This window comes from Nesoenas mayeri (assembly GCF_963082525.1).
Source record: "Nesoenas mayeri genome assembly, chromosome: 2".
Lineage (NCBI taxonomy): Eukaryota > Metazoa > Chordata > Aves > Columbiformes > Columbidae > Nesoenas > Nesoenas mayeri.
Window position 1 is genome coordinate 157,858,228 of NC_137543.1, and position 12,385 is coordinate 157,870,612.

At 45.3% G+C, this 12,385-nt stretch overlaps 1 protein-coding gene across 1 annotated transcript in view; it reads left to right on the plus strand.

Annotated features, from left to right (window-relative positions):
* The window catches only part of ACVR2B (activin A receptor type 2B), a 101,457-nt gene extending 89,297 nt beyond the window's left edge, over positions 1–12,160 (plus strand). The window contains exons 6-11 of the mRNA XM_080339360.1: positions 880–1,023; positions 1,903–2,051; positions 5,695–5,809; positions 7,390–7,528; positions 10,067–10,197; positions 11,726–12,160. Coding sequence (XP_080195486.1) covers positions 880–1,023; positions 1,903–2,051; positions 5,695–5,809; positions 7,390–7,528; positions 10,067–10,197; positions 11,726–11,920 — 873 coding nt within the window. The 3' untranslated portion in view covers positions 11,921–12,160. The remainder of the gene's footprint in view (positions 1–879; positions 1,024–1,902; positions 2,052–5,694; positions 5,810–7,389; positions 7,529–10,066; positions 10,198–11,725) is intronic.
* Positions 12,161–12,385: the final 225 nt, after the last annotated feature.

Below are 12,385 nucleotides of genomic sequence, written 5' to 3' on the forward strand. Positions count from 1 at the left end.
GAACCAGAGCTGGACCAGCACTGCAGGGGATGCTCAGCAGAGCAGAGTCCCTGGTGTTACAGCCCAGCGCAGCAGCGTGCAGCTGCGATGTCCAAAATGCATACAAAAGACCAAAGCCTCTGCTTTGTGTGTCCTGCCTGGGTAGATTGTAAATCCAGACCTGAGCCTAGCAAACAGTTTGCAGCTTGCAAAGGCGCAGCCCCGGTGCTGTGACAGCTAATTGCACTGCGGCGTTTCTGTCAGCTCACGTCTTCTGCTCTAGGAAACCTTTGAACGCTCCTGACTTGACTCTCGAGGAATTGCAGATGGAAAGAGTAAAGCAATCAAAAGTCAAATGAAACAAGAATGACTGAAACATCTTTCTGCTTCTCTGCTATCTCCTTCTTTGTTAATTTTTCACCCCGCATTTGTTGTCACAGCGTTGCTAAAGGAGATTTGCACATCTTCTGTCCAAGCCAGCTGTGACCTACTAGTAAATATTCAATAGGGCTTGGATTAGATTTTGCAATTGTAACAATTAGAGCTACAATGCAGATCTGGCTGCTGTATGCACAGGCTTTATTCTTGCAAGCATCCTTAGGAAATCTTGACAAATCTTATTTCTCAGTGAGGTTGGGTTTGTATTTCTCCTCACTCCCCACACATGTGATTTAGGAATAGCCAAGGATAATTTTGGGGAAGGAAGACTGAGAACAGCCACTTCCAGTCTTTCTCCAGCATCTGCCCTTTAGGAAAACAGCCTCACTTTGAAGGGATACATCACATCCAAACGCTGGAGGATGATATTAAAAGGAACGTGAGCAGCTCTGACTGAGCTGAAGGAGCTGTTTGCTTTAAAGGGAAGTGTGATCTTTGACGGCGCGTTTCTCCCTGCTTTAGGATAAGCAATCTTGGCAGAGCGAGAGGGAGATTTTCAATACTCCTGGCATGAAGCATGAAAACCTTTTGCAATTTATCGCAGCAGAGAAAAGAGGGACAAACCTAGAGACAGAGCTCTGGCTGATCACAGCTTTCCACGACAAGGTAACGTATCATTGCACCTACATTTTGGGAAGGCAGAGAGGCAGCTGGTCATGAAGTAGCAAGATTTGGTGTCTAATATTCTCCAAGAAGCTCCCCTGTAATCTACCCAGTCCCTGGGGAGCCATGGCTTAGTAGTAGCTGAGAAGTGCCCCTGCTCCCCTTCTTCAGAGGCCCTTCCTTTAGCTTTCAAGGCTTTCTTACACAAACAGAGGATTAATGAAGGTGGGATTTGGGGAGAGACAGAGGCACAAAAGGCCACAGCTCATGTAGGTGTTGGTCACCATCTCTTAACGTGTGTAGATGAGCACTTGGGAGCCAGGGACCGCAGACCACTGCGATCCCAATTCGCCCCTTGCAGATGGGCTCCGTGTTTGCTTTTTAAGCTCAGGGTATAACTCCCCCATTTCATGGATTGCTTTAGTTAGCAAACATGACTAACACTTAAAATAAAACAAACATGCACAAATCCGGGGTTGAGCCAGCAGCGTTATCCCTCTGTTTAATCCAGGGTCTACTGAGTCAATCATTGCCACAACCAGCTGATAAAATGCATCATCTTCTTGCATGGAAGACTTTCCCCTTTCTTGAGTTAGATGAATTGCTCTGTTTTGAGATTATTTTGTCCCTTCCTTACCTGCCTCTCCATTCCCTGGCAGATTAGTAGACTTCTTTCAGACATCCAAAGGGCTGAGGATGTATTAACACTTATTGGTTTTTATTTCTTCTTCTTTTATACTTTCCCTAGTGAATTTTTCCCCTGATAAATCAAGGTTTCAGTTTCTCAGCCACTCATTAAAACCATTTCCTAAGCCGATGAGGTGGTACATATGTCACGTAGCAGGGTCTGCGATTAAGAACATACGATGTCCTGTTTTGCAGGGCTCTCTGACGGATTACCTGAAGGGCAATATTATCAGCTGGAACGAGCTCTGCCATGTTGCAGAAACGATGGCTCGTGGCTTGTCCTACCTTCATGAAGATGTCCCTTGGTGCAAAGGTGAAGGACACAAACCCGCTATAGCACACAGGTACGGCCTCTTTCATTGATGCAATTCAAGTGGTGTGTTCAGATGTTTTTAGGAAGTAAATGCCTTTTAACCCAACAAATCCTATGCTAAGACAAGATTGTTTTTCAACCACATGTGAAATGGTAAAGGGTGAGTAAGTGTCTTGTCCGTGAAACAGTCGGTATGGTTGGTAGTGGTTTATGGGAATGTCTGAAGGGTCGGAGCTTCCCTCTTCTGTCGACTCTTCTCTGACATGTAGTGGGAAGGGAAATCCTAATTGCTGCAGAACCTTTCTTTGAAAGGACTGTGCTTGATAAATCACATTATAATCCATGTGTTTCTGTGGCCGTACCAAGATTTGGACCCTATTTTTCCCTAAGTGTGTTAGACTGATAACTCTGCTGCGTGCCTTCCCACAGAGCTTTTGATCATTAGGTAGGAAACGGAGAAACTGCAGAAGTGCAGAAAATGGCTGCTATTTATTTTTCACTCTATAGTGCCCAAATCATTCCAGGGTGCAAAACACTGAGGTCCCTCTGAGCCCTCTTGGCACACGCTTTAACCCACCTGGTTGGCAGCACTGTGGGGACAGCAGGAATCCGGAAAGCCGTGGGTTAAACCATCCTTGTTGCAACAATACTTGTTTTAGCCCTTCTCTGCAGCCCCACATTGCTCACCCTGGACTAAAGCATCACTACCTAGCGGTTTGCTGGTGGCACAGCGGGATGGGGGGAGTTTTCCAGAAGGGATTTACGTGGGCTACACGCTGTAATCCACAGTCATACATTCCCGCCACCCACCACATCTCATCTAGGAGGGGCTTAAACCCCACATCCCGCTGCAGCAATTTGTACCTGAACTAGCAGGGCTGGCTTCCTGTATGGAGAGATAATCCCTGTTTTTGCAAGGGCGTCCCTGCTCCCAAAACAACCCCCCTGGCCAAACCTGGAGGTTTCTGAGGACTGGAGGCTGTTGAAAGAGCCTTCAGCTGCCTTTGTGCTGCTCCTGGAGCTGACCCCTGTGTCCCTGACATTTGTCCCTGTGGAATAAAGGCAGTGGTTTATACATGGAAATTCCTGAGGGCGGGGAGCAGAGAAAGGCTATAGAAAGGCTTTAAAGCAACAGATCGTGCTCATTAGTGTCCCCATCCATTTAGCAAATGATAAAAGATGGAGAATGCACCATTTGTGTGAACTTAGCACATAACCCAACAGAAGAGGGATTTAAGGACACAAGGGATTTTCCTTGGATTACCCCACTCCTTTTAGTTTTATTTTTTTTAAAAAAAAAAAAAAAGAAAGTACCAAATACCTTTTAAATTTGAGGGTGAGTGTTTCTGAATGGCTTTACACAATGTGTGCGAAGATGCCGGGGTTGCCAGGTGGGACTCCCCGAGTCGCTGCTGGGCAGGGATTCAGCGAACTCCTTACTGGCCCCCACACTACAAGGATTAATGTTATGGGATTCCTTGTTGGTGCAAAAGTGCCCCCACGTGGAAGCTGAAAATAAAATCTGCAATATCTGAATCAAGTTAACGCACCCACCGTTCATAATCCGCTCGCTCTTTTACTCCCTAGTTTCAAGCGTTACATGGAAAAGGATATTTTGTTCGTTTCAGGCCACTTTCCTTTAGCAGTGACCATTTTAGGGTCATCTGAATCATACAGTGTTAGTAGGAATTCTACTTGGCATGGCTCAGATCAAGGATATATCCCTGTCTTGGATATGTTTGCATTGCAGCTCATACTTGCCAGTTCAAGGCGGTTTGTGGAAGGAAGTGCATGGAAAAATGGGGAAATGTATGGAAAAATGAGGAAATGTATGGAAATGGAGAAATGTATGGAAATAGGGTGAGGAAAAAAGGAATTGCAAAAGGAAATCCCAGCATCAAGTATGAAGGTGTAGTAGTTAACTGTCACATGCCCAAAGGGCAGCGCGGGTGAGCAACAGCAGCAAATGCCCAGACAATAATCCTGGTTTAAATCTTGTTTCACTTTGAAAACGTATCATTCAGGCCACTGTCTAATAATGTCTCCGTGGTCCTTGTTGGGCTACTGTTCTGCAAAAATTTCGTGCAAAATCTGCACCATCCTGGAGGGCATAATCCCCTAATGCTGACCGAGCAAAGGTGTTGATCTATGTCATTACATGATGACTTTTTTCTAAGCCTTTGGGGAAACTACAGCATAGGCGCAGTCTCTAAGACAACAGATATTGGGTAAATGGTGTTTTTCTGTGTAATGGAGGGGTACAGATGTTTTGCAGGCTCCTCAAAACTGTGCTGTGTCTTTAGAAACCCTGTGTGTCCCCTTTCTGCTGGGGTTTCCTGGCTGTATGATGCTCTCCAGCTTCGCAGCCTCTTCCCCCATCTTGATCCTCAAGCTAGAAATGCCCATAACACTGTGTTTAGCTTAGAAAGGAAATATCCTTTTTCTGACTTTTGTTTCTATGTTTGGGTTGGGTTTTTTTGTTTTGTTTTTGGGGTTTTTTTTAAGCTCAGAATCAGGGGCTGGTTGTTACAGGATGATTTTTGCTCGTGGTGCTTTGAGCTGTTGCTCTGGCATCCGAGGCCGCAGCAAGCAGCCTTTCTCTATGGTCCAGCAGTTTCTCTCTTCCCAAAGAATTTTGACAGGTCTCTCTAGTGCGGAACAATTGTATCTGCCCTCATTAATTATTTTGTGCAGGCCTGCAATGTCCTGCAATCAGCAGGGTCACCGAGTGAATTGATGATAGGGAAATTATAATGCTGAGCATACAGGACAATTGCCATCTGCTGTCTAAGGTCTGTAATTTAATTAGATTGCCAAACATTTCTTTTCAGATGAAAATGTGGGAAGCCCGGGGAACAGGGCTTGACTGGGTAGGCATCTCGGTGTGACCCTCTTCCACCACCGCTTTCCACCCCCTGCAGATTTACCTGAGCTGCACAGGACTGACACAAATGTCCCCGTAAAGCCACTTTCAAGCACAGAGCCACCATCTCCACTGCAAATGCTTATACCAGCCCATCAGCTGCCCAGTGTGATCCTGACAGCTTGTCACCCCCTTCCCTGCTTGTTTCCCAGCCCTCCAAATTCTCCAGGGAAGATCAATCCAGCAATTACACCATAAGTTTAATAGATGACTATGGCAGAGTCTGTTGAAACACATAGTCAGAGTGAAGAGAATCACACCAGCATCTGCTAATTTCCAGGAAGATCTAATTTTGTCAACGGGAGCAAACATCCTTACTAGGATAAAGAGTAAATGCACCCCCTTAACCTGTCTTGTTTTTGTTGTTGGAGTGAGAAATATAAGAAGTAGCCAGAGGTGGGATTCACAGAGCAAGAAATGGTGCCTAATAGTGCCTGCTCTAATTAAAACCTGCATTTATGATGCCCTCTTCCTATCACTCCTTGCTTTTATTTTGAGCTTAATTCACCGTAGAGTCTGTTTGACTCTGTGCCAGGCAGCACAGCCTACTTGGTTGTGGTTTAGGGATGTGGATGGCAGGGAGCAGCCAAATTTTCGAGCACTGACCATGCTGGGCAGCTGGGGAAAGAAGTGGGAGCTGATTTACTGGGGGCTGCTGAGCCTATAGACTTGCAGCGTGGTGTGTTGCAACATGAATTAGATGTGTGCTGTAATAAACCCTTCCCAAACTTGTTTCTTGGCTTGTCCGTAGGGACTTCAAGAGTAAAAATGTCTTGCTGAAGAACGACTTGACGGCAGTGCTGGCTGATTTTGGACTAGCTGTACGGTTTGAACCTGGAAAACCTCCAGGGGACACTCATGGACAGGTAATCATTATCTTTAACAATAACATTTTAAGAAGTTGAGCTTGTCATAGGTCCTCCAGACGGGGAGTGTGTAGTTTGTATAGATACATTTCATTCTCTTCGAGATATGTGTTTTCTGCAAAAGCTCGTGCTCAAACCTAAATCCCAGGAGCTGCTTTGATCTGGGTGAGCAGTGAGAGCGCTCAGACCCTCCCGACCGCTGTGCAGGTGGAGCCCCCCAGCCCCTGGGGAAAGCGGCTTTTTCCTTCAAACATGGGACTTGCTGACTCTTTATTGTCTTGGTATTAAATATTAATACTCCTAAAATGATTCAATTATTTTTAAGGATTCAGCCAGGCTGGCCGTTTGGGTGACCTTTAGCAATGGCAGATCTCGCGAGCTGGCTGTGCGCTGCATAAACAGTTTACTTCATTTTTATGGGTTCTTAATTTTCTCTCTTTGCGTTGGGGTGAGCAGCCCCTTGTTCTGCTCTCGTGCCGGGGCACAGCAAGGCCAGCATCCCCTCCCTGTGCCTCTGGGGTTTTCTAAATTCCTGTCTCCCAAGCAGGCTCCCTTCTTTACATTTATCCCAGAAGGAGTGAACGCTTTTCTAGGTTAGCCCTCCCCCAGCTTTCCTCATTTTTGCCACCTTTTTTTGGCCTTTTCTAGTATTTCACATGCCTTTTCACATCCTGGCTTCCCTCTGTCATCACTGCCTCAGGTGACAGCAAGAACAGATGAAAAATTCCTAAAGGAAAAGATTAAAGGCATTTAAATTCCCTTGTTAAAAAGGTGCTTTTTCTCCTTGGTCTCCTCTCCATTCTGCTACACTATGGGCTAGAATTCTGCCACGTGTATAACCACAACTAAATGAGGAGCTCAGTGTAGTTCTACCTGGACTAAACACAACAAGATAAACACTATAATGAGGACTGATTCCCCTCAAAGCAAGAGGGGATCTTTTCCAAACCAGATCATGGCAAGTGAGGGCAGGGTAGACTTTGCAGGGTTCATGCTTTACCACTCCTGCATATACAGACTTGTTTTATCTAGGGCTGTCAAACCAACACCTTTTCCTACCATTTCAGGATATAAGTGTTTTACTTTTCGCTTATATCTATGCCTCTATATATTCTTTTTTTTTCCTTTTAGTGAAAGGGGATTGAACTTTCAACAACCACGATAACCAAGTCTGACTTGACCTCAGGGTGTTTTGTGTGTCTCCAAAGACAGCATTTTCTCACGCAGCATGTGCTGACGGAACAAGATGCGGTGGGACGTGGGGAAGGCAGGATTTCATCCGTACTCACTGTGCTGCGCTGCATTTAAATTAGACCCGTAGCGTACGCTGAATGAATATCACACACGTAGCCGTGCACTTTGGCTTTTTCCTTCAGGTAGCTTATCTAGACTCGAGTGATCTTAATGAGAATCGGTGTCAGAGAAAACAGCTCCCTTTTGCTTGTTTTTCAAGTGAGGTGCAGCTTTAGCAGAAGTAGCCTTAAGGCTAATGAAACCAGCTGTCATTCATCTCCAGCCAGCGGACGCTGACGGGCCCAACTGGAATGTAACCTGAGTTGTGTTTATTTTTTCCTCTGTAGGTGGGAACAAGGAGGTATATGGCTCCCGAAGTGTTAGAGGGAGCAATCAACTTCCAACGAGACGCCTTCCTGAGAATAGACATGTATGCAATGGGACTGGTGTTGTGGGAGTTGGTCTCCAGATGTAGAGCAGTTGATGGTAAGAATAAAGATGTTCTCTGTTCCAGAGGAGGGCTCTGTTTCAGTGTCATTTAGCTGTCTAAAGAATGGGCCAGGCTTTGTTTAAAAAAAATAATCATCAATAGTGTGTTTTTATTAAGCAGCTAAACTGGTTTTCGCTTGCTTGGTTTTTAAGATAAGCTGTCACCCTTTGTGGAGAAGAACCTTTGTAGCGTTCCAGTCTCCAAGTGTTAACTGTGTGCCCATTACATTGCAAATGGGCTGAGAACTCGGAGGGTGAAGGAAAAGGTGACTCCTCCATCAGTGATGGGGGTCCCTTAGTCCTGAGCCTGCTCTGTGCTGCTCTCCGTGGGACTCTGCGTGCCTGTCCTTGACCAAGGCAAGCTTGGAGCTCTGGAGAGGAGCTGTGTTCAGCCTGGGCTTGGCTGTCAAGCCTGTGGTATCCTGTGGAAAGCACAGAAGTGAAGCACCTTGATGAAAAAATAGCAGGAACACAGGGATGGAAGGATCTTCCTGGGTCAGCAAGTCCATTTTCCTGCTATCATAAGTTGTGCTGATCAAGCCCTCTCTCAGCAGTGGGTTGTTCCATCTACAAGTTTGGAGGATCTCACTTTCTCCTGGGTGATCCAAAAGAATGAGCTTTCACGGTGTCCCTTTTCTCAGAGTTTTAATCCTATAATGATGCTGCAAAATGGGGCATCATTTCAGTCCAAATAGCACATTTGTTCCTTGGTGACATCCTTGCCATTTGCAGGACCTTGCCCCTGATCAGGGAAGCAGTTGTTTAACTGTGGTAGCTCCAAGGCTGTTTGATCCAGCTTCTTTCCTCTTGCATAAATATGAGTGCTATGGACTGACTATCAAGTTCATAAATTAATAGTACCTCACCTGGACTTCAAACGGTTTTGTTAGTATTGCAGTAGCACTGAGGAGCTTGATTATAATTAGGATGCATGCATAGGCTTGTGGTAAGAGGAGGTGTTTTCTTCAAAAAGTTACTAGTTAAAGCTAAAATGCTAGAGGAGCAGGAAGGTTGGAGCACAGTGGGGTGAAACAGTGGTACCCAGATTACTGCAGGTCTTTGTTAGATGTAGGAATAATCCTTCTCTGTTGAGGCTCCCCCAGATACCCACTTGGATTTTTGCCTGTCATGTTTGTGATCTCTTTCCAGCTGCTCTCAGGCAGCAGCCGGCCAGGATGTTCCAGGTGTTGTACACAGCACCATTAAATCGGAGGAAAAGCTCCCTTTGGGATGAGAGAGAGTTTTGCTGAACGTCATCTGCACTTATAGCTCAGAAGTGATGTTGTGTAAATTGCATCACTTTATTTAACAGATCTGCTCCATCTTTGTGGTCAAAATCACATCTGCTGGCTTCAGTGGCCATTAGCCCTAGTCCTGATGTGTGAAGCTGAAAGGCAATGAATGTAACTTCAGACACAGAGCTTTGACTCGGTTCCAGTTGTGAGATAGTCGGTGAGGATGGTTTGGCTGGGAGATCACCAGTGCAGCTCTTCATAACCTTTATTCCTCCTGGATGAAGAGGAAGGGAAGGTCATGAGCATTATTGCGCCATACATTGTAATGAGCATTTCAATTTAGTTTAGTGACCGGCATTGTGCCAGCAAGAATAATGATAACCAGTTTTAGTAATTTTTTTTGAGTACCTAAACATCATGTTCTTGGTGTCATAGTTGATGACCAGCTAAAGTGTTCAGCTCTTTTATTTTAGTCTGGAAAAGCCCTCTTGAAATATCTCTGCTCTTGAAAGAGATCACTCTTTGCTACTGAGAAATCCCAAGTGATGCCGCAGAGCACCCTGAGAAAGCCCATCAGTTAAGCTGGGCTGTGTTTGTGAGTGAACATCTATGCATCGCCAAAGGCCAAATGACATTTCAATAAGCAGAAGTTATTCCCACCGTCCGGCGTCTGTACGGATACTCTGTTGTCTCATTCCTATGGCCCGGGGCAGTTCACAGCCATAACTGGTGTAACTAAAGCATTCAGAAATCATGTTGCATTCAGGAGCTGGTACTTGGGACAAGTGCATCTGGCTCCAGCGTGTCAGGGTGGACTCAAATCCATGAACAAGCCAGATTGCAAAGCAAGAAATTATAAGTGTTGTATATGCTTGACCTTGCTACTCAGTGCCTAAAATGAAGTTATGACCATGCCGAAACCTTTCTCTGGGTTATTGTGTGTTGAATTGCTATGCTAAAACATGAGGAGGAATGGGCTGATTTGCTCTTTCTGTTAAAATAAATCACGGGCTACCCAGCAAGCGTCCTCAAGGAGAGTGGTGGGATTGGGAGGCCTGATGGAGGGTTCAGATTCATAACTCAACAAGGTGGAAATGTGTGGTCAGACAAGCAGCAGGGACAGCAAAGTCCATTGTGCGTGAGGAATGTAAATCACATTTGTCTGCAGCGCCATGTGACCTTCAGGTTTTGCTGCAGTGGGCTGAGGTTGCTCTGGAGGCACAGCTCATTCATGCATAGGGAGGACGTGGCTCTGCAGAGGACATTTCTGTAGTAACCTCATTCTCCATGTGCACCTTAGGTCCCGTGGATGAATATATGCTGCCTTTCGAAGAAGAAATAGGTCAGCACCCATCCCTTGAGGACCTGCAAGAAGTGGTGGTTCACAAGAAGATGCGCCCCGTGTTCAAGGATCACTGGCTGAAACACCCCGTATGTCCCTCCTGGTTAATGTGGAAATTTTGTGTGTGTGTGTGACAAGGAACGAGGGATGGGGTTATACATCAGTCGTTAGCTTCAAAGAGAACTCAGTGCCAGGGAATAGGGGTGGCTCAGCACCTCCATGCTCCCCTTTCCATTTGTCTCTTGTATTTAGAGAATAAACCAGCTGATTAAAATCAGCCAGTGCTGAACGTGGAGCATGCGGTGGTTTAGTAAGACTCATTTAATATGATGAAAGAACAGAAAATAAAGTCCTTTTCATTAATAAAAAGAAAGCGATCCATACCATCGGAGACACGTTCCTCACAAATTAGATAGCATGCAAGACCTGAGCGATTTTTGGAGGAAAAATTAATTAGACTTGAAGGCGAGCAGACAATGAAGTCCAGTGCAGCGTGAGTTTCCCAGAGGTAGATGATTTCAGGCTCATGTTTTTAATAAAAGAGGTGATTTTTTCTTTTTTTCCCCGACTGGGAAACTGAGCAGATGATGAAATCTCACAGGGCTTCAATAAGAAGCTAAATACCTCTAATTTGACAAAACTGCCACGATTTTGGCTAAACTAGGGTGCACTACCTCATTGCCTAGAAGTCCAGGAGAGCTGTGGGTTGTAGATAAGGATGAGTGTTCCAGTTTCTGGGTAAGTGGGGTTCAAGTAAGAGCTGCGCTCTTCCAGCAGTGCTAAATTCAGTTATTTTGGGGATATCTACAGAAGCCGTTGCAAACAAAGCAACCATTTCATAGTAACTGGTACAGTGCTGGCAGCTCTCATGGTTTTACCATGGGAATTGTAATACTTGATGTCTTTTAAAGCTTCAGCTGTTCACAGAACCACAGATTGTTAGGGATTAGAAAGGACCTCAGAAGCTCATCCAGTGCAATCCCCCCATGGAGCAGGAACACCCAGATGAGTTTACAGAGGAAGGTGTCCAGGCGAGTTGGAATGTCTGCAGAGAAGGAGAGTCCACAACCCCCCTGGGCAGCCTGGGCCAGGCTCTGCCACCCTCACTGAGAAGAAGTTTCTTCTCATATTTAGGTGGAACCTCCTGTGTTCCAGTTTGAACCCATTGTCCCTTGTCCTACCATTGGTTGTCACTGAGCCTGGCTCCATCCTCCTGACACTCATGCTTTACATATTTATAACCATTAATGAGGTCACCTCTCAGTCTCCTCCAAGCTAAAGAGCCCCAGCTCCCTCAGCCTTTCCTCACACGGGAGATGCTCCACTCCCTTCAACTGTTGAGTCTCAGGATGTATGTTGATATTAAAAAAGTACTTTTGAGGCTATGAAAAAAAGTGGGATGTGACGAAACCCTACAGCTTGAGAAAGCAGAAGCATAAGAAAACCTGAAATCTTATATTTAATGTAATTGTTAAAGCTAATCTCATAATTTCCATACCACAGAGAAAATATTAGCTTTTCTTTAGGGCTTTAAGCAGACCTCCCTGTCCACTGCAAGGACAGGGTTTTGTCCAGACGTTGTCACTGAAGGTGCTTTGTCCCCCTTGTTGTCCGCAGGGCTTGGCGCAGCTCTGCGTGACCATCGAAGAGTGCTGGGACCACGACGCGGAGGCTCGGCTGTCGGCGGGCTGTGTGGAGGAGCGCATCGCGCAGATCCGCAAATCCGTAAACGGCACTACCTCGGACTGCCTCGTCTCCATCGTGACATCCGTCACCAACGTGGACTTGCCGCCCAAAGAGTCTAGTATCTAAGTTCCTGGTTCACTCTTGTCTTTCCGGACTCAGTGGATTTAAAAAAAAGAAAAAAAAAGGAAAAAAAAAATACACACAAAACACAAAAATCCAACAAACACATGAATGCAGCTGCTATTTTATCTTGACTTTTTATTATTATTGTTATTATTATTATTATTATTATTTTGGATTGGATCAATTTTACCAGCACATTGCTCTACTGTATTAAAAAAAATGGACATTTCAGCAAGCATTCAGGTGCCGACTAATGAATGCAGAAAAGGTGCAGGTACCTCAGAACCTCAACAAACTCACTTCAGTTGTTTTCTTTATTTGATTCAGTTTTCTGGTTTTCTCTTTATCGGTCTGTCTTCTGAGCGGAGCATCTGTGACATAAAGGAAAACCACCTACCATCTTAGAAAACGCAATGCTGCAAACTGTGGAGGAAACTTAAGACTGTTATATAAAGAATACACCTTCCT